The 27,656-nt window shown below is 37.7% G+C and overlaps 1 protein-coding gene across 2 annotated transcripts in view; it reads left to right on the forward strand.

Annotated features, from left to right (window-relative positions):
• The window catches only part of mrpl11 (mitochondrial ribosomal protein L11), a 97,616-nt gene extending 70,479 nt beyond the window's left edge, over positions 1-27,137 (forward strand). For both annotated transcript variants that reach the window (XM_077532124.1, XM_077532125.1), the window contains 4 exons: positions 19,782-19,877; positions 23,671-23,764; positions 24,889-25,048; positions 26,286-27,137. In XM_077532124.1, the coding sequence (XP_077388250.1) occupies positions 19,782-19,877; positions 23,671-23,764; positions 24,889-25,048; positions 26,286-26,403 (468 nt within the window). In that variant the 3' untranslated portion in view covers positions 26,404-27,137. The remainder of the gene's footprint in view (positions 1-19,781; positions 19,878-23,670; positions 23,765-24,888; positions 25,049-26,285) is intronic.
• Positions 27,138-27,656: the final 519 nt, after the last annotated feature.

Genomic DNA, 27,656 nt, shown 5'->3' on the forward strand with positions numbered 1-27,656 from the left:
CCACAAATGAGTATTTGATGGCCATGAATTGGCATTTTGCTCACGTTTTAATCTAAATTGTGGCCACAATTGATTTATTTTTTTTTCTTGTTTGTGGCTTTGTACATTTACAATCATTAGATTGCCACTTTTTTTTTTCTTCCTTTCCTTCTTTTGTACCGAAAGGAGCAGACCTCCCCCATGTTGAAATGAGTCGGTTGGAGGAAGTGGAGCGCGAGATGCTGGTAGCCCGTCGACGCATTTAGAGCGGCAGAAGGCAGATGATACAAGTTTAATTAGAGCGCCTCCTCCTCTTCACTCGCTGCAAGCCGTCGTCATGCTGTGCGGCCTGCCCACTGCAAACGCTTCCGCGGCAGCTCCGAGACTCGCGCCAGCAGATGGCTGCAATTTAACACTTCGCGGTTTAACATTTTAAAAGGGCGGGGCTAGTGGTTAGCACGTCTACCGTGGCAGTTCTCAGTGTGGAGTTTTACGTTTATGGAAGATTCATTCACTCATTCACTCCCAGGCGTTTTTACTGTTTTACTGTATTTTGACTGATTTTGCAAGGCCCACACAATATCGTGTTCTATTGCTATAAAACATGGAACCTACCAAAAGAAATTTTGGAGTCTCTTCTTTCATCAGGAAAAAAAGTATATTTGTATCTGTTTCCGTTTTGCAGCAATTAGCGTTAGAATATAGCTAAGTTTCATCATTATTCACAAACCTGTTGAAAACACTGGGAAAAAAGTGCTTGTTGCAAAATGTCCCGTGCTGATCTCATATACTCTGCTGGCAGCTGCTGACCGTTGTTTTTGTAATAGTTACCATTGCTTTAAGCGCCCTCTTCATGTCAGAAGCTATATCAAAGCCTTCTGTATGCTCTAGCATTAAAAAAAAAAACATTTTTGGGAGTGCAGGACAAAGTATTAAAAAACATTTATACGTTTTTGGGTTTGAATGAGTTAATGCAAGTTGGAAAATGTCTGAAGTCCTCTTGTTTATGTATAATAAATTTAAAACACCATAAATCATGCTGTTTTACTTTCTACTAAGTACTCTCTCAAATGTTCTCCGATACTGTAAATGTATCGCATCGTATGCCGAGAAACGTTTCTCGGGAGGAGCAATATGGCGGCCTCGCGACCTATCACAGCTTTCCTGTTTTCTGAAACTGCTGTGATTGGACCTGCGCAACGGTGATGTCATTTGGCAAAATGGCCGCCTGCTGATACGTATAAAAACTGCTGGATTTGGCTGCTTAACTCATATTCCACTAACGCAATATTAACAAAAATGCCGTATTTGGAATAGTGGGGCTGCATAGAACATATTGTGAAGATTTTTTGGGGGGTGGACTAACTTCCCCTTGAATTTAATGAGGACCATAGTTTTTATTGCAGGTATCAGGACTGGCCCAATGCCAAACCGAGCAGCACCACATACAAGCTGAGAATATAAGAAGAACAATGATATGAGCAACGAATATAACTGTACTCGCTTTACACACTGCGTGTGTGCGGTTGCGTTGCCAGCATTGCACTCCAACTCCGAATGTTTGTTTCCCCCTGAAGCAGTTTCGCGGCGCTGAGGAAGCATAATAACATCTGGCCATCAAGCAGTCACAATGTGCACCCTGGACCCTTTGTGGTCCCTTCACCACCTTCTTACGGTCTCTGCCCCCTTGTTGATGTGCCTCCCTCTTGGATTTCATAGCTCTGCTGCGTCCGCAGGGGCCTCTGCGCGTGCTCATCTGCAGGCACTTCACTTTGCACTTGGGAGTATCAGCACAACACTTTTGAGTGTGCTGGGCTTGCTTTTAGACTGACCTTTAATCAGAGCGGTGTGAAAAAGGGGGACGGTGACTCATCTTCCTTGTCACATTCAGGAGCAACGCTCGCCGTTGGCCTGTGGACGCGATGCCACGCTTTCATTTCTCACACTTGTGATTGTGAGGGTATGTTGTTCCCCCCCCACTCGTCTGTACTGACGCCGCTCCGCCATTTTCCGCCCCTCTTGGGTGTGGTTGAAGGTCACACCTGCATCCTTGATCTCCGTCAACGGCGAGAAGCAAGGCGGTGGATGCTGGGAACGCCACCGATTGGAATTTTTCAAGATGTTTTCCTTCTTTTGACTGATTTTTATTTATTTATGTATTTTTACTTGTGAGCAAAAATGACATGCATTATAAAACAACCCAACTGGGCATCAAAGTGCACTAGCTTGATGCTAACATGTAATGAGAAAATGCACAAGACGGGCACTGTTTACAGATTGTAGATGTGAGATACTTTTTTTTTTTCGGCCTCTTTGTTGCCATGTCAGTCTAATCTGCCCAGAACTTTCACAATCATTAGTGTGAAGCCTTTTGCCAATCACCAAGAAACTACAAGAAGAAGAAGGCGGCGGCGAAGATGACGCAGACGAAGAAGAAGGCGGCAATGAAAAAGAAGACAAAGACGACGACAACAAAGACCACGAAGATGACGAAGACAACGAAGAAGACGAAAATGACGAAGAAGAAAAAGACGACGATGACAACAAAGAAGATGAAGACATTGAAAAAGACGGAGACAACGACAAAGAAGAAGACGACAAGAAGACAAACATGACGACGAAGAAGACAACAATGGCGACAAAGATGACAGACAAAGAAGAAGGCTGCGACGAAGAAGACATACGACAGCGAAGAAGACGACGACAATGAAGATGACGATGACAAAGAAGACGAACATGACAATGAAGAAGAAGACAAAGACAATGACGAAAAAGACGGAGACAACAACGATAAAGAAGATGACGAAGAAGACGACATGAACAGAAATGACGACATAGAAGACAACAATAGCGACAAAGATAATGAAGATGAAGAAGGCGGCGATGAAGAAGACAAAGACGACAACAAAGACGACGAAGAAGACGACCAAGAAGATGACGACGAAGAAGATGACGACGAAGAAGTAGACGACGACGAAGAAAACGATGACGACGACGATGAAGATGATGATGAAGATGAACACGATAACAAAGAAAATGACGGTGAAGATGACGGCGACAATGAAGGCAACGACGAAAAAGATGAAGACGACGATGACAACGGAGAGGGTGAAGATAAAGATGACCAAGTTGGCGAAGATGACGACGACAATGAAGACGATGATGTAAAAGAGGAATACGACGATGACAGACGAAGAAGAAGACGACGATGATGACGAACAAGACGAAGGCGACGATGAAGACGAAGAAGACGGCGAAAAAGACGTAGATGACGGCGAAGAAGACGACGACTAAAGCCTGGTTCACACGGCAAGATTTTAAAACTGTCGGACGATTTCCAATCTTTGACAGACACCACACGTGAAGAGAAAAAATCACGGGAGTTCCCGTTTTGAACGTACCGCGTGTGGTGTGCGGCCACACTGCACAATCAACACACTCCACACGAGCCGAGTTCATTCAAGAATGTGACGGGAAGTTTCGCAAAACCTCTCGAGATTAAACGTGGCTTCCGAGTTGTCAACATGAGTCGATCCTGGTTTTCAGCCGAAAAAGCGGCATAAAAAGAAAAGGTGTTGTTTACAGGAGTGTAAATTGGCACTGGCGAGACATCGCTTGCCCTCGGCTCGGTGCTGGCGACGCGCGTTGGCGTCCCACCTGGAGACCACGTTTACTTGTGGAGAATGTGTGTGCGTGTATAAAAAAAATAAATAAATAATAATAATTAATTTAAAAAATATAAAATCAAAAGAGTGTAATAGCGCCAGCACGGACTTTCTGCTGCGTCATGACTGTTTTGATTTTGGATTCCCCACCGGCTTGCTTCCTCGCTGGCTCGCTTTCTGATTGGCTGCACGTCACTGTCAATCTGCTGCGCGGAGCGAAATCGGGCCAAAAAATTCAACATGTTGGATATGCCCGATTTCAAGTCGGGGGTCCTTCCGAGCGCCGATATCGGGAGGCGCCGTGTATGGTGACAATTCACATGGCAGGATTATCTGTGAAGATTATCGCTTGCGTCTCGGCGCGTCCTTACGATTGTCGGGAGGGGAAATTCGGGGCTAAAATCAGGCCAATTCTCCTGCCGTGTGAACCAGGCTTAAGACAACGATGAAGACGAAGATGACCAAGACAACGACGACAAAGAAGACGACGATGACGAAGAAGACGACGACGATGAAGAAGACAACGATGGCGACGAAGAAGAAGAAGACGACAACGATGAAGAAGACAACGATGGCGACGAAGAAGAAGAAGACGACAACAAAAGATTAAAGATGAAAGACGACGCCGATGAAGGAGAAGACGACATTCGCAATGTTCCTGTAATGTTCCAGATTTCAGATTCATCCTCATAATGTCAGGGCGCTTGTTGATTGGTCAAAGGAACACTTGTCAAAGCAAAACTTGTTGCAGCCGACTTTATCAAAAGACATCTGTGGTGATCCCAAAAATTATAACATAATATTTGCACCAAAAGCTCACATGCTGCTGTTTATTGTTGTCGTTTTTCTTCTCCCTCTCGGCCAGCGTTGAGCTTCAGCTGTCTGCCGTTCTTCAGGCAGCTTGTCTTGGTGGGCGCTGCAGCCTGAACACGTGATGAATCATGTGAGGTGGGCCAGAAGCACAACACTGTGTGGGAGACCTAATGGAGTTGAAAATGGAATCTTTGGGTGCGGCCATGCCATCCATTTTCTTTTCCTCCACCCGACCGCCATCCAACCAAACAGGACATTCGTCGCTGTCTTCTTGACCGACACGCTTCTTGCTTATGTTGACTTTTATGCAACTTTGTTTTTCAAGCGTAAAAAAACAACTTGTGGAGTCTCTTTGTTTTGCCGCTTTAAAAAAACTTAGCCACGGGGTTTGCGCTTAATCTGCTTAACCTGTTCACCAGCTTCATCACAACTGACTGCAGAGCGCCGCGGAGACTTTTTGAGACAGAGCTTCCAATTTCCAGGGTGGAAAATCGGGTAAAAGGCGAGTCCAGAGTGAACTGGAATTAGTTTTGTTCTGCGAGCGGCGCCGTCTGTTGGCTCTTAGCATGAGAGCTAATCAGCTGGATGATGATGCGCTGGCCAAGGCAGATTGTGATCAAAACATTTGCTACCTACCTGGGCCTTCAGGCTATACAAAAATGCAATATAATAGCATACGAGTGTGTCACATGCGTCATCTGGAGCAGTTTGCAATATTTTTTTTCTGGTGACGTGACATAAACTTAAAGAAATAGAATAAATCAAACTCACCAGAGGAGCTGATTATAAAACGTATCAATGTGTGCATGTGTGTTTCGCTTGGTGATTATTTTACCAGCCAATCAGAGGACAGAAAAATGCTGACATCATCAAGGGTCAGCACTCTGACCTGTGAGGGCAAATTTGAAATGTAATTGCTTAGAGAAGCAGTTGAATAGCTAAATACCGTATAATGGAGGTTACATAAGCCAACGTGACAGATCAGAGTCACATGGCAACACATAGAGACTGAATTCTGATTGGACAAAAAATAAATAAATAAAATCTACTGTAGCATCCAAATAGTGCAGTTGAGAGAAATACTACCCAATAAACAAAACTGCCCAGGGGTGGGCAAACATTTGATTTTATATATAAAATAAATAGTTTATTTTAGTAATAAAGGCTAGTTAATTCATATTTAGAATATTTTAAAATACTATAATTAAGATATAATCTTAACTCATTGACTGGCAGCCATTTTCACAGAAGAAACCCCCTTTCGCTTCCGGCTCTTTTGCTGGATTTGGACTTATTTTCCAAGGCAGACAGAATATTGTGTTCTATTGCTATAAAACATGGACCAAACAAAGATTCTAATCTTTCTTTGGTCCATGTTTGTGTCCATGTGGAGTCTCTTCTTTCATCAGGAAAAAAACTATATTTGTATCTGTTTCCATTTTGCAGCAATTAGCATTAGAATATAGCTAAGTTTCAGCAATATTCATATTCCTGGTGAAAACACTGGCAAAAAGAGCTTGTTGCAACGTGTCCCTGGCTGATGTCTTATACTCTGCTGCCACTTGCTGGCCATTTTTGGTAATAACTACCATTGCTTTAAGCCACCTCTTCATGTCATGTTATGCTATTGCATAAAAAAACCCATTGTGTTTTTGGGTTTGAATGAGTTAACCTATTATTCAGTTAATACATCTGTTTTTTTATTTTATTTTACCAAAAATGGTTTATGATACTTAAATTAATTAAGATTACATGAACATTTTTTTTAAATCAATTAATGCAGCAAATATTACAGGATACTTTGATGTGAATGCTTGGTTGGCCATACTTGGCCTCCTCCCGGAATAGACTTTTAAAGTAATGCAACTTGAGAGCACAAGCATTGTAGTGGAATCTTCCGTGCGTCTCCAAAATGACTTTTCTGCAACTGTATTACATCATCTTCCCAAACTTTTTTCAAAGATTTTTGAGCCACGAGTGATGCGATTAATCAATTGCTGAGCTGGCTATTTCGTTTAATGGGCATAAATAAATCTGCGCGCATTTACCTTCAGTTCCTTCTGCACCAATGCATTATATCGATCTTTTTTTTTTTTTTTTCTCAACAAAACAGGCTTACTGAAATGTAGCTGACCTCATTATTATTCATAAACAAACATCCCAACTTTCAATCTTGTGTGTCCATATATTTGCTCTGAAGCTAATGTTGATGTGAGTACAGACCAATAGCTTAGATTTTTGGGAAAAAGAAATAATAAATTGACCATATTTGGATGAGGAGTGTGACGATATATTGATATCGCGATAAATCGTGATACTTGGTCTCCCACTAGATTATCGATACACCTACGCCAAGTATTGCAATATTTGTAGTTAATATTCAGCCACTATAAGGCTCCATTGTTCATGACTCATTGAACAATTACTTGGCGGGCCACTGGGGGGAGTGCCTCATAAGAGTGGCAGGGAAATTTACGGAAGTTTCAGGCGAAGAAGACTCATCAGCTTACTTTTACTTGTGTTTGTCTGTCCAGCAAGTGACTCAGTTTTGCATACGTTTCTCTGAAAATTGTGTATTATATCTTCAATTTTTACATTTTGAAACATATTTTGTTTTGACTTTTGAAGCACACAATTTCTGAGGAATATTGTTGATTTAATTGAATTTAATATTTAAAGGGATACTTGACTCATTGAACCATTTTCAGCAGTTGAAAAGTTCAGATTTTGTCCAGAATGAATTTGATAACTTCATTATTTTTCATGTACAATTAATACCTTTAAAAAGTATTTTTTCTACTTGCTGTTGATTGATGATGACATCACCTGTTGCTGAGGAAGTAGATAACGGCCAATCATGGCTCACCTGTTTTCTGGGTTTGGTCTGTAAACTGAGCCATGATTCCTCAGCACAGGTGATGTCATCAACAGTCGACAGCAAGTAGAAAAAATACTTTTTAAAGGTATTAATTGTACATGAAAAATAATGGTTACCACATTAATTATAGACAAAATATTAACTTTTTACTGCTGAAAATGGCTCAATGAGTCAAGTATCCCTTTAAGTAATTTTATTTATTTGCTTTTCTAGTGTTACACAAAATTTGTCACAGTTTATAAAATGAAACAATTGACTTTGCAACTGACTGATATGTTGCATGACAATAGTGTTTCAGAAAGAGACAAATTTGTTGACAAAGTTGTCTCTGTTAAGAAGACGTTTTTATTTGTTTAAAAAAAAAACAAAAAAAACTTAAAGTACTCAGTGTGGAGGCACCAGTTTTAATATTGTGTTTCAGTGATGGTACAAAAAGAAACCATTAGTTTGTCTTGTCATTTTATCGTCAATTATCGTGGATTTATTACCTGACCAATATATCGATAATGGCGATATTGTCATATCGTGAGATAATCGATATCGTGAGCCTTGTATCGTATCGTATCGTATCGTATTGTATCGTATCGTGAGGTACCCAGAGATTCCCACCCCTAATTTGAATGCCGCTTTTGTTGTTTGGAGCATTAGAAATGTCCCTTTGCTGTCCATGTCTCCTCACCACTAATCGGATCCGAGGCCAATGAAATGTACAAGGTAACGAAGGTAATGAATGAGTGTTACCCTTCGAAGGGTTTTAATGACCCTGGCCTCCCACCAACTTCCCGAGTCCTTTAACGCGACGCCGCAGCGCTCCATGTCGCCTACACGGGGGGACAATTATTCCCCCGTCCTCGTCTGCCAGGGGCAATTAATCCCGCTCCACGCGCATGCGTGCCCTTTATCTCCGTGTTTGCTACGCTTCCATAAGCACAATACATCCCCGGCCTGGCTGACCTATTCGCTCCCATCTCCTTGCAGTCTCTCAGGCAATTTTGTTTTGCCGCTCACCTTTTTGGCTGCCATGCGGACAACACCTGCGACACCTGGACCGGGCCGCAACGTTTTTTCCCCTTCGTCAGCTCTCTCTCTCCCCGCCAGCTTAATAATGCGCTCGCATCCACTTCCTCGACGGATCGTCCTGTCAGCTTGAAATGAGGCGGCGGCGTTCATGCATAAACATAGCCCGGCACGTTGACTGGAAACTGGCCCCGCCCCCTCCCCCTTCCCTCGCCACCGTGCTGCTCAGCTCGCTCAAACAAACGGCCGTTAATTGTTCAAATGTTGACACTTGGCCGGCTTACTTGGCCGCACCTCGGCGGTTCCTCTCGGGTCGCCCTCTGAGAAGCCTCCGCCAGTAACACCCCACCCCCCACTTGTCCAAACGCCGCGCCACTTGAGTGCGTCGTCTTGTTAAAAGGGCTTCCTGAAGCCGAAAGGCCAATCACATTAACAACCCGAGGAAAGTGTCAAGAAAAAGACTAGAGAGAATTTGCTGGACGATCCAATCAAGTAGTTGACTATAGCGCAGATTTTTAAAGGAAAGGAAAGGAAAGGAAAGGAAAGGAAAGGCGGCTTTATTTCTCTAGCACGTTTCATACACGAAGCAACTCAACCAGGGCTGGACTGGCCATCTGGCATACAGGGCCGATGCCCGGTGGGACCGGCCTCTTTTGGGGCCCATGCAATGATTTTTTTTTGTAGCCCAAGAAACTGGCCCACAATTTAAAGGGACCAGTCCATTAATCAATTTTCGAATATAGATAGCAAAGTGAAACGTCATCAATAAACATCAGTTGGCAGAACTTACGTGGTAGGCAAAAGTCGGGCCAGGCTGGGCTGGCAGGTCCAAGACAAAATGCCAGGGCCGATTTGTTTTGTGCCAGTTAATCCCTGAACTAAACTCAACATCAAAAAAAGCATTGAAAAACACACCAGCTAACGACATTGAGAGGGTACAGAAAAAAAATGTACATGAACAACATTAAAGTAACAGAAGATTAAAAAAAAAAAAACATTTCAATGTAAAGAAATAAAAGTAGGTTTCTTTTTCCTCCCGCCCTTTTTATTTAACAGCTAAAATATCTGTAAACATCCATAAACAGTCATTATTTACATTTAAAAAAACCAGCATTAAAAAAAAACGCATACAAAATAAATAAATAAATAAACAACATAAATGGGCACACATCGTCTCAACATTCAAGACAAACATTTCCATTGCCATAATTATCATTGTAAACATCTCATCAAGCCAAAAATGTGATAATTAACAGAAAAAAAAACAAAACAACCAATAAATACTCCAAATAATGTAAAGAAAATAGCGTAAAAGGGCAAACATTAAAGTGTAATATTAAAAGTAGGTTACTTACATTACCAAAAGACCATAAAATGCAATTGATTTAAAAAAAAAAAAAAAAAAAACTGAAGCATTTATACTTGGGTTTGACTAAGTTTCTGTTGGAAATTTATTACATTTATGTGCAGCATAACAGCTAAAATCTGCTTCACCAAGTTTGTGTTTAAGTGCTTTTTTGTTTTTGTTTAATACGTTCTTACATCAAAAAGTTGAACAGAGACAAAGTTTGCTCACTTCATGCTAACCTATAATGTGAAACACGATAAACAGGCTAACGGCAATTAGCGTAGATGTTTTGGTAATTATAAACCGTCAAACAACAACTATTTCAACACACATGGGTAGCAACACATACCAAAATACTTGCGGGTATATTATTCTCTCTGCCGCGTGGGAACTCATTGACTGTCATGGACGTTTTCAATTCATCAACTGGATTCCAACCGTTTACTGCCACTGACGTTTATATTCGTGTTTTCATCTTTTCAGCTAAATAATGATGAGTATGTGAATCTCGGAAGATAATCAGTCTTTTATGAAGGACTACAGAAATCAGTGAACAATTACTGTTGATATGCTGAAATTTGGAGGATTTGGATCATTTGAAATTAAAAAAAAATAGATCCAAACAATTATTCGTTTATTAAAATAGATGTTGCGTAATTTGATCATCAATAAATTGTTTATTAATTTTGACAGCTCTAATTTGTTTATATTCCTTTTTCACACAAAAAAAAGATTAGCAGAGAATTTGCCGGAAAGGTCCAATCAAACAGGCCCATTTTTGGAATGTAATTTCATAAGTCTAATTGCGAGGAACAAAAAAAAGGCGGGACCGTGAAGATCGCCAACACGTCACAAAGCCATTACTCAACGTCGTTGCCGGTAAATTTAATGGCGAGGAAACATCTTTACGAGATTGACGTTAAATCCCCCAAGGTCCTTTTTATTTATTTATTTATTTATTTATTTATTTATTTATTTATTTATTTATTTATTTATTTTTAAAGACGCTGGGCCGCAACCTTGTTGTCCTTGTCAAGCGGCCATTGTGCGAGGCCTCGCTTTCCCGTGACGGGTCGCGGCCATTTTTCTCCCCGAGACGGCGCACTCGTGCGGAGAGGATTTATCCAGCAGCTGGAGCCCCGCGGGATGATTAGATACTTGAAGGCGGTGAGGCGAGTTTTTCTTTTTTTTTAGCCGTCGTGGCTTTTGCCACTTCAATAAATGCGATAAGAAAAGCGCAAGAGTCAAAACCTTGAAGCGCAATTTCTTGACATGCTTGCCATCTGCTGCCTTTTGAACGAGCGCTTGCGACAGATCTCGCGCTTTTTTTTTTTTTTTTTTGTCGTGACTGCAGTTGGCTGAATTTCTTTGTGGGGAGCTCACGGCAATTTTGAGTGTTGCGGTCATATGTAAAAAATATCCACATCAGAGACAGATGAGATTTGTAACGCATTGAAAAATAATCATGTAGCTACAAAATAGAATAGAAAAGAACAGAAAGCTGTCTCTTGTAACTAGAGCTGTCAGTTAATCGATTAATCGTCAAGTCAAATTAACCAACAATTATTTTAACTCATTCTCTCGCAGCCATCTTCACTGAAGCAACCCCCTTCGCTTCACTGGATTTTGACTGATTTTGCAAGGCCCACAGAATATTGTGTTCTATTGCTATAAAAACATTGAACCTACCAAAAGAAAGATTAGTGTCTCTTATTTCATCAGGGAAAAAAAAAATATATATTTGTATCTGTTTCCGATTTGTAGCAATTAGAATTAGAATATAGCTAAGTTTCATCGTTATTCACAAACCTGTTGAAAACATTTTCAAAAAGAGCTTGTTGCAACATGATCTCTTACACTCTGCTGCCACCTGCTGGCCGTTTTATGTAATAACTACCTTTGCTTTAAGCGACCTCTTCATGTCAGAAGCTGCAGCAAAGCCTTATGTATGCTCTTGCATTAAAAAAACATAACAAAACAAAACGTGTAAACGTTTTGGGAGGAAAGGACAAAGTGTTTAAAAATAATGTTTTTACCCCTTTTTGGGATTGACTGAGTTAACAATCGAGTAATCTTTTGGAGCCGTTTCTTGATTTAAAAATTGTCCAAATCCTCTGATTTCAGCATATCAATCATCAATTGTTCGCTGATTTCTGTAGTTCTTCGTAAAAGAAGATTGTTTATATTCTGTTTAATCGAAACAAGACATTTGCAAACATCTGTTTTTACTTTTACCTTTTTATTTAATCAATATACAAATACAAAGTACGAAATAAACACCAATCACCGGTTAATAAATAGTAATGGGTGGGGAGGAGGGGCTTGGTTTTCTTCTACATTTTAATGCAAAATGAAAATGAATCCAATTAGTCGATTAATCGATTATAAAAATATTCGACAGTGACAGCACTAATTGTAAGTACACACGTGTAATGACATTGAAAGCCAGTCCGTCTGTATAAAAAAGTAAACATTATGAGTATGAACAAAAAGATGAATAATAATGCAAGAAGATTTTCTCGGCTTTGTAAAGGGAGGCGTCAAGATGATTAGATGACGCCCGATGACGGGGAGGAGGGTCGCTTGTGATGGAGTCAGACAATGCCACAAGCTTTCTTCCATTCATACTCCGTGTCGCCATCTTGATATGGATCTTTTTTAATTAGACGCCCCGCTTGTTGTTTACTCGGGTGATGTTGCTTTTATAGGATGCGGAGGGAAGGGCACATGCACAAGGTAGTCAGCTTGACAAGGGAATTCGCTTAATAAGCACGGCAGGGAATGCGTTGTAGGTAGAAACAAACAAAACAGGCCTCCAGGGGGATGTCATTATTATTTCATTTTATTCTTGCAAAAATGTCGGGATGGAAAAGAAAGAATCATGTCGACTGCCAAAAACAACAATAGGTGGGTGACCTCGTTGTTTCGCAACCTTTATTGAGCACAAAGCAAAACAGAAAAAGATTCATGGCGCATTGCCAAAGAAAAATCTTCCAAAAGTCCAATCCAGGCTCACTCACCAAATAAAGATGACTTGACTTGACTTGACTTGACTTGACAACTGAAAATTCACAAAGTCCAAGAAAATTGTCCATCGTTGTGTTCCAAAACTAAAAGCAAATGTTTGCCACACAAGAATAAGAAGTCTGCTTCCATGGATGACTGCAGAAATCGGAGAATATTTGTTGTTGTGAGGCTGCTATTGCCACAATTGACACTATTTTCAATTAAACAAGCTAAAGTTTATAGGTTAATTGTTTAGAATCTAAGCAAATCTATTGTCAAAATAGCCGTTGATTAATTTAACTCATTCAAACCCAAAAACGTGTCAATACGTTTTTTCATACTTTGTCTTTCACTCCCAAAAACGTATTTACACCTTTTTGTATACTACAGAAGGCTTTGATGCAGCTTTTATCATGATGTGGCTTAAAGCAATTAGTTATTACAAAAAACAGCCAGCAGGTGGCAACATAGTATAATCTTATCACTTTCGGCCGGAAGAAAAAAGCAAATGCTTGCCACACAACAATAATCGGAGAATATTTACTGTTGTGAGGCTGAAATTGCCACAATTGAAGCTATTTTCAATTAAACATGGTTGCTAATGTTTAGAGATTATTCATTGTTTAGAATCTAAACAAACCTATTGTCAAAATAGCTGTTGATTAATTTAACTAATTCAAGCCCAAAAACGTGTAAATACGTATTTTCATACATCCTTCACTCCCAAAAACTAATTTACACGTTTTTATGTTTTTGTTTTGTTTTGTTTTTTTTGTAAACTAGAGCATACAGAAGGCTTCAATGCAGCTTTTGACATGATGTGGCTTAAAGCAATTAATTTTGTATTTTTTTTTTTAAATTTAATTTATTGAACATATAAACAGATGAACAGCAGAGATAAGAAAAAAAAACAACAACAATCAAAAGAGAAGAAAATCCCAATAAAATAATCATTCAATCAATCATAACTTACATGTTCAAAAGGCAGTAGGAAGAAGTTAGAAACTTATCTAGTCCTACCCCTTTTACTAAATATATTTAAACTTATTTCATTATTAATACAATTCTAATTTACTATTATTAAAATGAAATATATAAACCAAGTTATATATATACACAAGTGCACTTAAACATATTCACATTTGCCAAAAACATATATGCATAAATTTCCTAAACATATACCATAATATCTATCTAAATCATTTACACATACTCACATGTACAATTTTCATATTCATATACTATATAATTATAGTTATTCCCATAAACAACCATCAGGTGGCATCAGAGTATAAGAGATCAGCCCTGTTGCAACAAGCTGTTTTTAACAGTGTTTTCACCAGAAATGTGAATATCGATGAAACTTAAACTATATTCTAATGCTAATTGCTGCAAAACGGAATCAGATACAAATATACTTTTTTTCATGATGAAAGAAGAGACTTTGATCTTTCTTTTGGAAGGTTCCGTGTTTGTATAGCAATAGAACACAATATTCTGTTGGCCTTGAAAATCAGTTAAAATCCAGTCAAACAGCCGAGAGCGAAGGGGGTTGCTTCAGTCAAAATGGCTGCGAAAGAATGAGTTAATAATTAATTAGTTATTGATGTGTGTTTTTAACGACTTTTCCACTTAAGTACATTGCAGTCTATACTCTTACTTTTGCTTAAATCAGTGCCACTCAATTATTTATTTTTACGCCCCCTAAAGGAAGAAGAAAATACTTCACGCCACCTGCCCCCAACTCAACACGGCAACTATAAATAGTATCAATTATCGATAAAATTGTTGAAAGTGCACCTCAACAGATGACCTAATGCAATATCCGCACTCTCTGACAGTGAGCGCGCCACTGCCACCTACTGTAGTGGATGTGCAATTACACTTTGCTCTAGTACGGCAAAAAAAAAGAAAGAAAAATGTTCCCTGACACTTTACAGAATCGTTTAGGTCTTGCGCAATGTTGCAATCCAAAATGTTCTTCCTTTTCCTGATGTCTGCCCGTACAGTATCAGTAGTGTCCAATAAAGGTGATATTACGGACCCATTATTATCATTCATAAGGTGCTTTTCAAGCGTTCAAGTGCACTTGAGAGAACTTTCTAGCCCATTAACCTCAAACGAACGGCGTCATCGCGCAACGTCTCGGGATGACTGACTTTTCATCAGATCCGCGATTAAGAGGCGGAAGGTGGCTCCATTAAACTTTTTTTTTTTTTCCTCATCTGGGAAATGAATGTTTCAATCAGTCCGTTGGGGATGGATGGCAGAACTGCCGGATGGGGTGACGCCGGGTGAAGGCCAATTTCAATTGCAGTCGTAATTGTTTGCTGAATTTGTGCGTGTGGCGAGTAGTGTTAATTTTGTCTGCAGTTTTTAAATTTACTCTGTTAGTCCAATTTCAGTCACGTTTGTTAATTTTTTTATCATAGTTAGTCAACCTCATCCCGTTTTTATTTAGACAATTTTTAGTCGACTATAAATCTAGAATTTTAGTCTTTATTTTATACTCCACGAAAACGTCATTTTATTCACTCAACAAAAACTGTCAACGTTTTAGTCAGAACAATCATTTTTACCCCTGAATATTTTTTCTCAGCAGTTTATATCGAACCTTTTCGGAACTAAAACTATTTCACATTAAATTTGTTCTCATCTTTTTGATGAAAAACAACTTGACACCCAATTACAGTTGCGAATATGGCTACATGCTATGCGCTAGTAAGTTAGCAGTCGCATTAACATTATTGTTGGAACGTTTTAGCCGTTGGATTCATGATGCATTATTACTATATATATAGTTTTTTAATTTAATTTTATTTTTTTGTTTTATTGTATTTTTATTTTTTATTTTTAAATTATTATTATTATTATCGTTATTCATCCATCCATCCATTTTCTTGACCGCTTATTCCTCACAAGGGTCAAGGGGGGTGCTGGAGCCTATCTCAGCTGGCTTTGGACACCCTGAACTGGTCGCCAGCCAATCGCAGGGCACAAAGAGACAAACAACCATCCACACTCACAAGCACACCTAGGGATAATTCGGAGCACCCAATTAACCTGCCATGCATGTCTTTGGAATGTGGGAGGAGACCGGAGTACCCGGAGAAGACCCACGCAGACATGGGGAGAACAAACTCCACCCAGGAAGGCCGGAGCCTGGACTCGAACCCGAGTCTTTAGTACTGGGAGGCGGACGTGCTAAACAGTCAGTCACCATGCCGCCCTATTATTATTATTATTATTATTAGTAGTAGTAGTAGTAGTAGTAGTAGTAGTATTTTTATTATTACCATACTTTTTTACTTTTTTTTTTTTTTATTTTTATTATTACCATACTTTTTTTTTGTTTTTGTTTTTGTTTTAAACCTTTCACCGTGAATCCACCTGCTGTCTGTCCCATGTTTGTGCTGTATGTCATATGACAGTGTCACAGACGTGACAGATCATCAGACAATATTTTACAAAATCATATAATTTTGGTCTTGTTTTTGTTCATGAACAAAAATGTTGATAGATTTGAGTCCAGTTTTTATTAAGTGAAAGACATTTTCGTCTCGTCTTCATTAGTCGACGAAAATGCGGACTTATTTAGTCCTGCTTATTGTTTATTCATGAGGGTTTTAGTCTAGTTTTAAGCCCAATCCACACTGGCTGCACAAAGGACACTGTACGTTTTCCGTACAGCTTCTGCAATTCACACCGCGTGCGTTGCGTGTCGCGTCTGTTCACGCTGGAGAGTTGAGTTCACACGATAACAACCGTGTATATAGTCCTATTTGTAAGCAATAGCCACTCTTGCCTGTTTTCACATCAATATGCTTTTTGGACATTATTTCTGGGACTTGTACCGTGGCTGTTCTACCAAGGATAAGTACGTTTTGTCTTTAAACAGTGTTATTTTGTCATGTTTAAGTTATTCTGAGCTCATTTTTTGTCTTAAATGTCCGACTCATGTCATGTTATGTAGCTAGCTAGCTTCCCTCCCCCCCAAAAAAGAAACGAGTTCGCAAACGGTTTTATTTTGAAATTTATTGGATTTACCTTGATGCGAGACGCCCGACTTCCTGTGCGGCTCGTGTCATTTCTTCAACTTAATGAAATTCCGCATGCGGGGTCTGGAAATAATAGAACGCTTGTGGAAACCTTCCGCATCGCTGCAGTCGTTCCGCACCGCAGCTTGTGTGAATTGACTTGAATGCGTTCTATTCTTGCAGCGTCCGAACGGCCGCCGTTCGGAAAACGCACTGCGTCCATTCTGTAGCCAGTGTGAATTGGGCTTTAGTCCGGTGAAAAATGTGTGTTGACTAGTGTTAATTTCGTCAATGGAAACTAAGCAAAAACAATTTTGTCAACACACATTTTTCACCAGACGAAAACAAGACTAGACTAGACTAACACATTAATTAATAAACAATAACTGGGACTAAATCATTATGCATTTTTGTCAACTAATGAAGACGAGACGAAAATGTACTTCACGTAATAAAAACGGGACTAAAATTGATGGACATTATCTATTTATATTATATTTATATTATTTTTATTATTACTTATTTATTATTTATTAATTATTTTATTATTATTATTATTCATTTTTTGATTGATTATTAATTGTATTTTTATTCATTATTCATTTATATTATTTAATTATATTTTTAATTGTATTAATTTATTCTTCTTCTTATTATTATTATTATTCATTATATATATATACATATATATATACATATATATATATATATATATATATATATATATATATATTTATATATGTGTGTATATTTATATATTATGTACTTAAATTATTTATTTATTATTTTATTGATTGATTATTTATTTAATTATTATTTATTTTATTATTTTTAATTATGTATTATTATTATTATTATTAGTTTTATCGTAGATTATCGTGGATTTATTACCTGAGCAATATATCGATCATCCCTGTATTGTCATACCGTGAGATAATCGTTATCGTGAGCCTTGTATCGCATATTCGTATCGTGAGGTACCCACAGGTTCCCACCCCTAATCAAAACTGGACTAAAATTGCGACTAAATTTCAAAATGACGGATAAAATGAACGCCAGAGTTGATGAAATGATTTTTGTTTTGTTTTTGTTGACCAAATGAACACTAGTGTCGAGGAGTAGGTTGTCACATGTTGACTTGACGTCAGTCATCCATTTTGCGTTTTGGGCCGCACGACGAGAGGCTCATTCATCACTCCGCCGTGTGTGGCTGCAGGCGCCCGTGCAAGCCGCTGACACACGCACACACATGTTAACGGGCATTCCACGATGAATTGAACAAGGGGGCCTTATATCCATTATAAACGTGTCAGCCACTGGAATGACGCGCACACACACACACTTGACTGATGACATATATGCAAACGCAGCCGTCATGTGCACATCAGCTACTCGTATGTGTGCGCGCGTGCGGGGGTGTGTGCGTCAAAGCCGTCGGTTGGGTTTGTGATTGATGGATGACGCCGGCCTTGGGCAGACGCGAGCATCATGCATCCATTTTGTTCAGTTTTCGTACGTGCAGGATAATTATAAAATGTTCCAGGTCAGTTCAAAAAATGTCTTCATAATAATAGCAAATTTGTTGAATCTTTTCCAAACGTATTAATTAGCCTTGTCTGACATTAATTAATGGATGATGAATTCTTTATCAGAGTTTTAGCGGGGAGGCATTTTTCATGTTTTGCACCACTTCTTTTTGAATTTAGGGAAAACTTCAGTTTAAAAATATATTATTTATATATTATATAATAATAATTTTTAATAACTCATTCGCTCCCAGCCATTTATAGCTAAGTTTAATCAATTTTCAGAAATCTGTTTAGAATTGTGAGTAATTGAGCTTTTTTCCAATATGGCCCTGGTTGATCTCTTATACTCAACTGCCACCTGCTGTGTAATAACTACCATTTCTTCTAACGTTCTTTGCAGTTGAGCGGCTGCATCAAAGACTTCTGTATGCTCTAGCATAAAAAAAAAAAAAAAAAGTCTTTGGGACACTTAAACTTAAAGAAAACAAACGTATTTATACGTTTTGAGGAGCAAATGAGAGAATATTATTTATATTAATCATTGTTAAAATATTAGTTTTTGAATTAAAAAAACAAGTCAGCTTAGGTAGTGTCATAAATTGAACGTATGATCACATTTTATATCTTTCCGACAATAACTAAACAATGTCACACAAGAGGGAGTGATGTACTCGCAAACTTTTTTTGAAAAGAAAAAAAGATTTCTTTACTGGTTCAGTCATTGTTTTCCAAAAGTAAAAGCAGATGTTTGTAAATGTTCATTTAACCATAAAGATAATCAGTCCGCTTTTCATGAAGGACGACAGAAAACAGAGAATAATTGCTGTTGAGAGGCTTAAATCAGATGATTTGGCCCCCAATATGGCTCAAAACCATGACTTCATTATTAAAATAGTCAATTAACTCATTAAAACAAAACAAAAAACGTATAAATACGTTTTTTTGATACTTTGTTTTTCCCTACCAAAAACGTATTTGTTTTTTTTATGTTGTTGTTGTTGTTTTTTTATGCTATAGGAGCATATAGAAGGCTTTGATGCAGCTTCTGACCTGAAGAGGTCGCTTAAAGCAATGGTACAAAAAAGGCCAGCAGGTGGCAGCAGAGTATAAGAGATCAGCCATGTTGCAAAAAGCTCTTTTGTCAGTGTTTTCACCAGGAATGTGAATAATGATGAAACTTAGCTATTCTAATGCTAATTGCTGCAAAACGGAAACAGATACAAATGTACATTTTTTTTTCTTCAAGAAAGAAGAGACTAATGTTTCTTTTGGTAGGTTCCATGTTTTTATAGCAATAGAACCCAATATTCTGTGGGCCTTGCAAAAGCAGTCAAAATCCAGTTGCTTCAGTGAAAATAGCTGGGAGTGAATTAGTTAATTTGATAATTGATTACTTGTCAATTAATTGATAAATTATTCATCAAATTTCATGGTGAAAGAATGACATTGAGTCTATTTATATTGCTGTCAAATTTGACCTTTTTTTTTTTTTTTTTTTTCGTCCTCCAGAGAGGAATCCCCATCGGTCAGTTCTGCAAGGACTTCAACGAGCAAACCAAAGAGCTGAAGGAAGGCATCCCTCTTCCAATCAAGATCAACGTGAAGGTACGAGTGCACGCGCGCACGTGTGCGTCCTCCAAACTCGGCTCGACCTCGTTTGGCGTCCCGCCCACCCGCGGCGTCGCTTAATTCCGCCAGCTGAAGAACATTTACCGAGCGCCTCCATTATTCATACTCGCCTTTTCTTTTTTTTTTTTTTTCATTTGCATTCATTAATGAAGCAATACCCGCAGGAAGGCGCAGTCAAGCAGCATTAAGTGCCAGCGAGACACGGCCATGAGTGAAAAGAGCTTGTTCTTTGCCCCCCTCCCACCCCTCACTCTCATATCACCACTCATTATTTGACTTGACACCCTCCCACCTCAAATTTCCACATCCAGCCACGTGTGCTCGACTTAAAGCCCAACACTGCCACCTACAGGTGACGTCAGGATTTTCAGTGATTTCCACACTTGATTGAGCCAATCTCATGGAACAACCAACAAGGAAATATGTCACAAAATGTCAGTTTATTGAAATAATGCTGATCTTGTCTCAATTTCCATGCAATTGCACTAACTCACTTTAGTTCAACTTATTGACTGGTAACGCTTTTCAAAGCGCATTTCCGCATTTTGACTCATCTTTCTAGAACCACAGAATATTGCTGTTTGGGACAAAACTACAACCAAAAAAAAGTTGTTGCTTTTTTTTCTAACTTTTCCATCTTTTTGGTAATTCTTGCTATGCCAAAGGATCCACAAGCAGAGAAAATGTTTTGTTTTTGTTTTTCCAAGCAGACCAGTGTCCTGGACGTAAATATTTTTTTCCACGTTTTTAGCCATTTTCAGAAATAAAAAGTTCATATTTTAATAGATTTAAACAAATTTATCCACGCTGTTGATTGAAAATTCTATCTCAGGTGCTCAGGTAACATATCATGGCTCAGTTTGCAAATGTCACATGACCACACCCAGTAACCAGGTGAGCCGTGATTGGTCGTTACCTGATTTCTGATCAGTCAACAGCAAGTGGGGAAATTGTGTTTTTAAAGGTTTTAATTAGGGATGCACGATATCGGTGGCCGACAAATGAAAATAGCATTATCGTGCATCCCTTGTTTTCATTATACATGAAAAAATAATAAAATTGTCAAATTTATTTGTTATGATTTTCCACGTACAATTAATACCTTTAAAAAATAATTTTTAGACTTGCTGTCGACCAATGATGACATCACCTGTCCTGAGGAAGTAGGTAATGACCAATCGTGGCTCAGTTTACTGACCAAAGCTCAGAAAACAGGTGCACCATGATTGGCCGTCACCTACTTCCTCAGCACAGGTGATGTCATCATCAGTACATGGAAAATCATGAAGTTACCACATTAATTATAGAGAAAATATTATATATTTTTTTACTGCTGGAAATGGCTCAATGGGTCAAGCAAGCATCCCTTTTAAGTGTGATCTCCAATTGTAAATGAACGAGAAACGGGCTTTTGCCGGCAAAATACTCATTTATTTGCACATTCGACTAAGAAATGTAGCATGAGTGATGCTAACTTGCCGCTCCCGCCATCTACAGGGATCTGTTAGTTATGGTAGTGGTTTGCAAAAGTAAGAATTTTACAGACAAGACTTGAGACCCTCTTCCACACCAAACGCAAACGTCAGCGGCGATAAACGCTTGGCTTCCATTTTTTATGAATCAAAACGTCCACGGCAGTGAGTGCGCTAAAACCGCAAAATTGGAAATCCTCGGACATCTCGCGACGATGTTCCAACTTCAGCGATGAAACTCGTCAACAACCGTTAAAAAGTGTGGGGAATCGGCTGGCGCTCGCTGCGCCTTTTTCATCATCATCACAAACAAACGTGCGCAGGCGTCGTTTCTTTGGGAGAACATACAAACGCGATGTCGGCGTGTCAGCGCGGAGTCATGTTGAGACGGCGTGGGAGGCGACATTTACATGAATCAACTGTTTGCTGGTTTTAATGACTCTTTTCACAGCAGTCGTCGCCACAAATTCAAATGGACTTTTTATTTGTTTACATTTTGGCAAGCAATTGGATAAAGAATTCTTGTCGATATTTGAGATGTAATGCGATTATCATCATGAGCAAAATTTGGATATTTATGTGTAATCATATTCTTAAAAGAAATATAGCTACATGAAAAAAAAAATTGTCGCACACACTGAAAACTTTGCTAGATTTTGTTGAATTTTGAAAAGCACATATGAACGTTGATTTGTTGTTTTTTAGCGTTCTTAGTGGTGGGACTGAGAGTTGGGAAATACATACAAATATTTGGCAGAGTAAACGCCAAAACACATATTGGTTGATCATAGTAATGGCCAATAAATCAAATTTATTCAAATAATTCGTTATTTTGTAAAATAATTGAAAATTAGTTGATTCGTGAAATGGAGGTGCAAATAAATGAATACATTCTTGTCTTCTGGATTATTCAAAATTGTTGTTCTTAATATATGTTTACATTCATTGTGCAGCTTTAAGATTAAGCTCAAGCAATTATGCACATTTTTTTTATTTAGGTGAAAACTAAGTTTTATTATTGTCAACATGTTTCAGGAAAACAATTAATAAAGACACCATTGTATTAAATGTGTCTTGCGTGTTAAACTACAGTTACAAATAGGTGTGTTATCATTTTCTGTAGAAAAGTTGAAATGTATACTGAAGTAAAATATCGTCTATCGTCAATTTTTTATATTTTATTTATATCTTTTTTCAATTTATATATATTTTTTTAAATTGACTATCGTCAAATTATATTTTTTATTTTATTTGGTTTTTTTTCCAATTTATATATTGTTTTATATCAAATATCGTCAATTTAGTCAACTAAAATTGCTCTTTTTTTCCATCGACTAAAATTTGATTAAAACTAAAATACAATCCAATCGGATGACTAAATGGTGACAACTTTTTGTACCGAATATCGTCAATTTAATCGACTAAAATTGCTCTTTATTATATCGAATATCGTCAATTTAATTGACTAAAATTGCTCTTTATTTTCATTAAAATTGGATTCAAACTAAAAAACAATCAGATGACTACATGATGACTAAAACTTGAATACATTTTAGTCAAAAGACTAGAAATAAAACTAAATTAAAATTTTTGTTATAGTTGTCTGAACATTTTGCACAAGAATGATTTTTGAATATATGAAAAATGTAAATGTTTGTTGGGTTTATTCGATTAAAATCAATTAAAATTATTTATTTATTTATTTATTTATTTATTTATTTATTTATTTATTTATTTATTTATTGCCATATTTTCCAGCCCTCGTTGACCAGTAGACTTGTATATGAACATTACATTACATTTTTGGGTGGCATGGCTCAGTGGTAGAGTAGTTGTCTCCCAACCCCAGAGGTTGTGGGTTCGATCGATAGTGGCAGTTTCAATAAAGTATATTTTGTTTTTTGTCTTTTTTACACCTTTAAACACGTCAACAAATTAAAACTTGCGTAAAATAAACGTTTAAACCATATGGGAAGGCTGACTATATATGTATATGGTGGTCTTGAAGGTTTCCCTCGCAATATTGGAAAAAGATTTCAATTTGTATTTTCAGCTGACAATATTATGAAGGCTGTAGCAGCTAAACTCCAAGTTGAGTGTAGTCAAGCTTCAAAAGGACTTTTTTGTCGAGTTGTTCGTCATTCCTGCTTGAGGCTCCAAAGCGTACCTTCTTGAAGTTTGACTGACTTTGAAGACGTTTTTTGTAGTTTTTTTCTCTCAGGCATGAGAAAGGCTTTGATTTGTTTTGCGCAATCTGTGTAATGTTGAGTGATGCAAACTTTTTTTTGCGTTGGCAGCCCGACAGGACGTACGACCTTCACATCGGACGGCCCACCGTCTCCTACTTCCTCAAGCAAGCGGCGGGCATCACCAAAGGAGCCGGAAAGACAGGTGAGACGTCTGCCTCGTGCTTACCTGGCCCCTTGCGAGCTTTCACACTTTGTGGCAAGTCCGACGGACTCTCAGCTTTCCCGTAAAGAGAATGCCTAATCCCTCCTCGGCTCGTTCTCCGGCCTGCGTTCAGATGTTGACTTCTAAGAGCCAGCTCCATACCCCGCTGGGGAGCTTCTGCAACGGGGGAAATACTTTTTTTTTTTTTTTTTTTTTTTTTTTGTAGCGGGATGTGTTCGAGACCCACCAGAGATTGATGAGAAAAAAACTGCATATAGAGCAGTGTTAATTTTGAGAAGAAATTTTAACGTAGTGTTAATTATAGTCTTTTGAATAAAATTAATTCAAGTTTTAGTCATCATGTAGTCATCTGATTGTATTTTAGTTTGAATCCAATTTTAGTTGATGAAAAAAAAGAGCAATTTTAGTCAATTAAATGGATTATATTCAATATAAAAAATATATATAAATTGAAAAATAAATATAAATAAAATATAAAAAAATATAAATTGACGATAGTCGCTTTAAAAAATATATATATATAAATTGAAAAATAGATATAAATAAGATATAAAAAATATAAATTGACAATATTCGATACAAAAAATTGTAGTCATAATTTAGTCATCTGATCGTATTTTAGTTTTAATCCATTTTTAGTCGACGAAAATAAAAAGCAATTTTAGTCGACTAAATTGACGATATTTGAGATAATATATATATATATGTATATATATATATATATATATGTGTGTGTGTGTGTGTGTGTGTGTATATATCACTTTTTATTTCCATTTATATATTTTTTTTATATAATTTTTTTTATATCCATTTTTATTTTTACTTTTAGTCATTTTTTGTTATTTATTTAGTCATTTATTTATTTAGAATTTTGGCAGTTTTGGTCCTCCATAGTTTCCAAGCCACTCAGGATGATTTTATAGTCAAATAGCGCCCTCTACTGGTGGAAAGTCGATACTGCCCTGTGACCACCCAAAATCTATTTGGCAAACTTGTGCTTTTCCAGTCCTGACCCGATGAATCCCGCTTCCATAAAAACAACATTTGAAGTGGAAACGAGTCGGATCGTACCGTGAAGCTTGCCATGTTGATTCTGTTTGAAGGTCACGAGACGGCGGGCTTGGTGTCTGTGCGAGCCGTCTACGAGATCGCCCGCGTGAAAGCGGAAGACGATTGCTTCAAGTTGCGCAACATGTCTCTGGAGAACGTGGTCAAGAGCATCGTGGGCTCGGCGCGCTCGCTGGGCATCAAGGTGGTCAACCAGTAAGTGGCGCCGACGACGCCCAATCGCCACCAAAGCTTCGAAATAAATATTTCTTTGAAAATAATACTACAACAGTAGCAATATTTTGAACTTTAAATAGTGGTCTGAGATAAAGTAATATATTCTCAAGATAAAATGTAGACTATTTTTTTAGGTAATTATATTACAAGAAATGAAGTGTAATGTTTCAATTAAAAACTAATTTTCACTCTAAAGTTATAATGTTATCAGGAAAAAAATGAAAATTTCTAAATTAGTTCTATTACAAAAATACACTAGATTTTTTTTTAGATATAGGAATAGTTGCATATTTTCATTTTTTTTTTAACTATATTTTTTTGTATAAGTCATATTTTCCAAACCAATGTCAAAATTTTGTGAGACTAAATTAATATATTTCCAAGAATAATCCCTTATTGATTTGAAAACGATTGGTGAATGACGGTAACATTTTTTAGAAAATCTTGTTCATTTTCAAGAACTTAATTATTTATTTATTTACATTTTTTAGATTAGTCACAATGTTATGAGAATATAATAAAAAGGTATATTGATATTGGGAGAATAAATCTGTATATTTTGGACTAAAATGTTCTCCATTTTCAAAATTAGTCTTATTGTTACAAGAATCAAGTTTTATATTTATGAGATCCCCCCCCAATAATTGGGAAGGCTTTCAGCATTCCCACGATTCTTATTGTTAGTATTATGATTATTATTATTATTAATAGTTACTTTGTAATTTTCACAGAATTTATCTTTCTATTTACTTTATTAGCATTCAGCTATTAGCATTCAGCTTTCAGCATTCCCACGCAATTTCTGCAGAAATTGCACTTAGTCTAGTATACAAATCGTTTTTAAAAATAAATTAATTGCAATATCACACAAAATAAGGAAAGGTTATTTTAATGTAATTATTAATTTCATTTTATTTCATTATAACAGCACAATTATCCAACTTATTTTTCACTTACTGTCACCGCAACAATATCAATAAATGTGTAAATTTTCAAGAGTCATACATTTGACACAAAATGAACCAGATTAATTTGTTGAATTGTTTCCACCTTCAAACTTCTTTTTTTTAAGTGTGCAGGATGTGAACATTGTTTATTGTGAAGATTGATGACGCAACAAACCTTATCTGCAGTCGTTTCTCTTGCCAAGGAAAAAACAAACCAAAAAAAAAAAACAAGCCTGGTCTCATCCTTCTTTTTTTCCGCTTGTGTCCAGCCTGTCCGCCGATGAGTACAAAGTGTTCATGGAGCAGCGAGAAGAGAAATTGGCGGCAGACGCGGCTGCGGCGGCAGCCGAGGCGGCGGCTGAAGCGGCGCAAAGCAAGTCCAAATAAAACCTCAAAACGTTTGCTGCCACTCATTACTGACACCTACAGGCCACGTCAGGTGCAACACTGTCCTCCACAGTGGAGCAGTTGGTCACTATCCTTGATATCCAGTGCAAGGTACATGCACTAGTACACTTTGGCTTTATTGGAAAAACAATTCAGCGCACTAGTACAACGACCTTCGTATAAGTAACTTTTTTTTTTTCAAGTTCTGAATATTTCTTTACACTAGTATGACAAATTTGGTATAAGCACCACCAAAATGTTGTTATAACATCCCTAAACCTGTGATCCTAGAGTCGCCTCTGCTATTAGTGAAGTGCTGGATGTTAACATGTAGAATTATGTCACTAGTAGTCAGTTAGTGCGCAGTTTTGCCTGACTAGTGGCATGTAACTGTCCTACTAGTGAGGACAAACAACATACTAGTACAGGGACCTTAAAGCCGTTTGAGCATTTATTGTCACTAATAGTGTGTGTGGAAAATGCCGACTGGTAGGACAAAGGTGGCACTAGTCATGGTCACAAAAATAAAACATTACTAGTAAGACAGTTGTTCGACAAGTGTGCCCTTGTCATTCTACTGGTGCGTCCAATTGTCTTACTAGTGAGGTCAAAGGACATACTAGTGCAAGGACCTTCAATTGGCTATCCAGGATATGAAATTTCCATACCTGCCCATTCCGATTTATACTCATTGTATACACTTACCAGCACTGAATAAATCCATGTCAACTCTTTGGCGTGTTTTGTTTGAGTTGAAATTTCTCACACTCCCAAAAAAAAAGTCAGTTGCAATGTAGACGTTTTCCACAAGGCGGCGCTGTCATCAAGCTACAAAGGATTACGTGTGTGACACTTACGTCACTCCATCCATATGTGAGTATTTGACTTGAAATTTCTCATGCAGGTTTGTACAGTACGAAAAAAAAGTGTTTTGACTCGTAATGTTGGCAAGCTCCAAATGTGTTTGACTTCAAGTTTGTTAAAAAAAAAAAAAAAAAAAAAAAAAAAAAAAGCTCCACAGATGTTTTCCACATGGTGTTGTCGCGCTTACGAAGTTGGATGTGTGCTTCCCCTCACTCCATATGTACATATGACTTTTTATTTTTTTTATTTTTGTTTTTTATTTTTTACTGGCAGACTAAACCTCAAAGTGCGTTGTTCATGCTGATGAATTATTATTTCTTTTTCTTTTTTTTTCCCATGCTGTTTGGTGCAGTTTCTGTTTCTATCAGGTGAGGGCAGCATTCGAATGT

The sequence above is a fragment of the Festucalex cinctus genome, chromosome 9, assembly GCF_051991245.1.
Source record: "Festucalex cinctus isolate MCC-2025b chromosome 9, RoL_Fcin_1.0, whole genome shotgun sequence".
Taxonomy (NCBI): domain Eukaryota; kingdom Metazoa; phylum Chordata; class Actinopteri; order Syngnathiformes; family Syngnathidae; genus Festucalex; species Festucalex cinctus.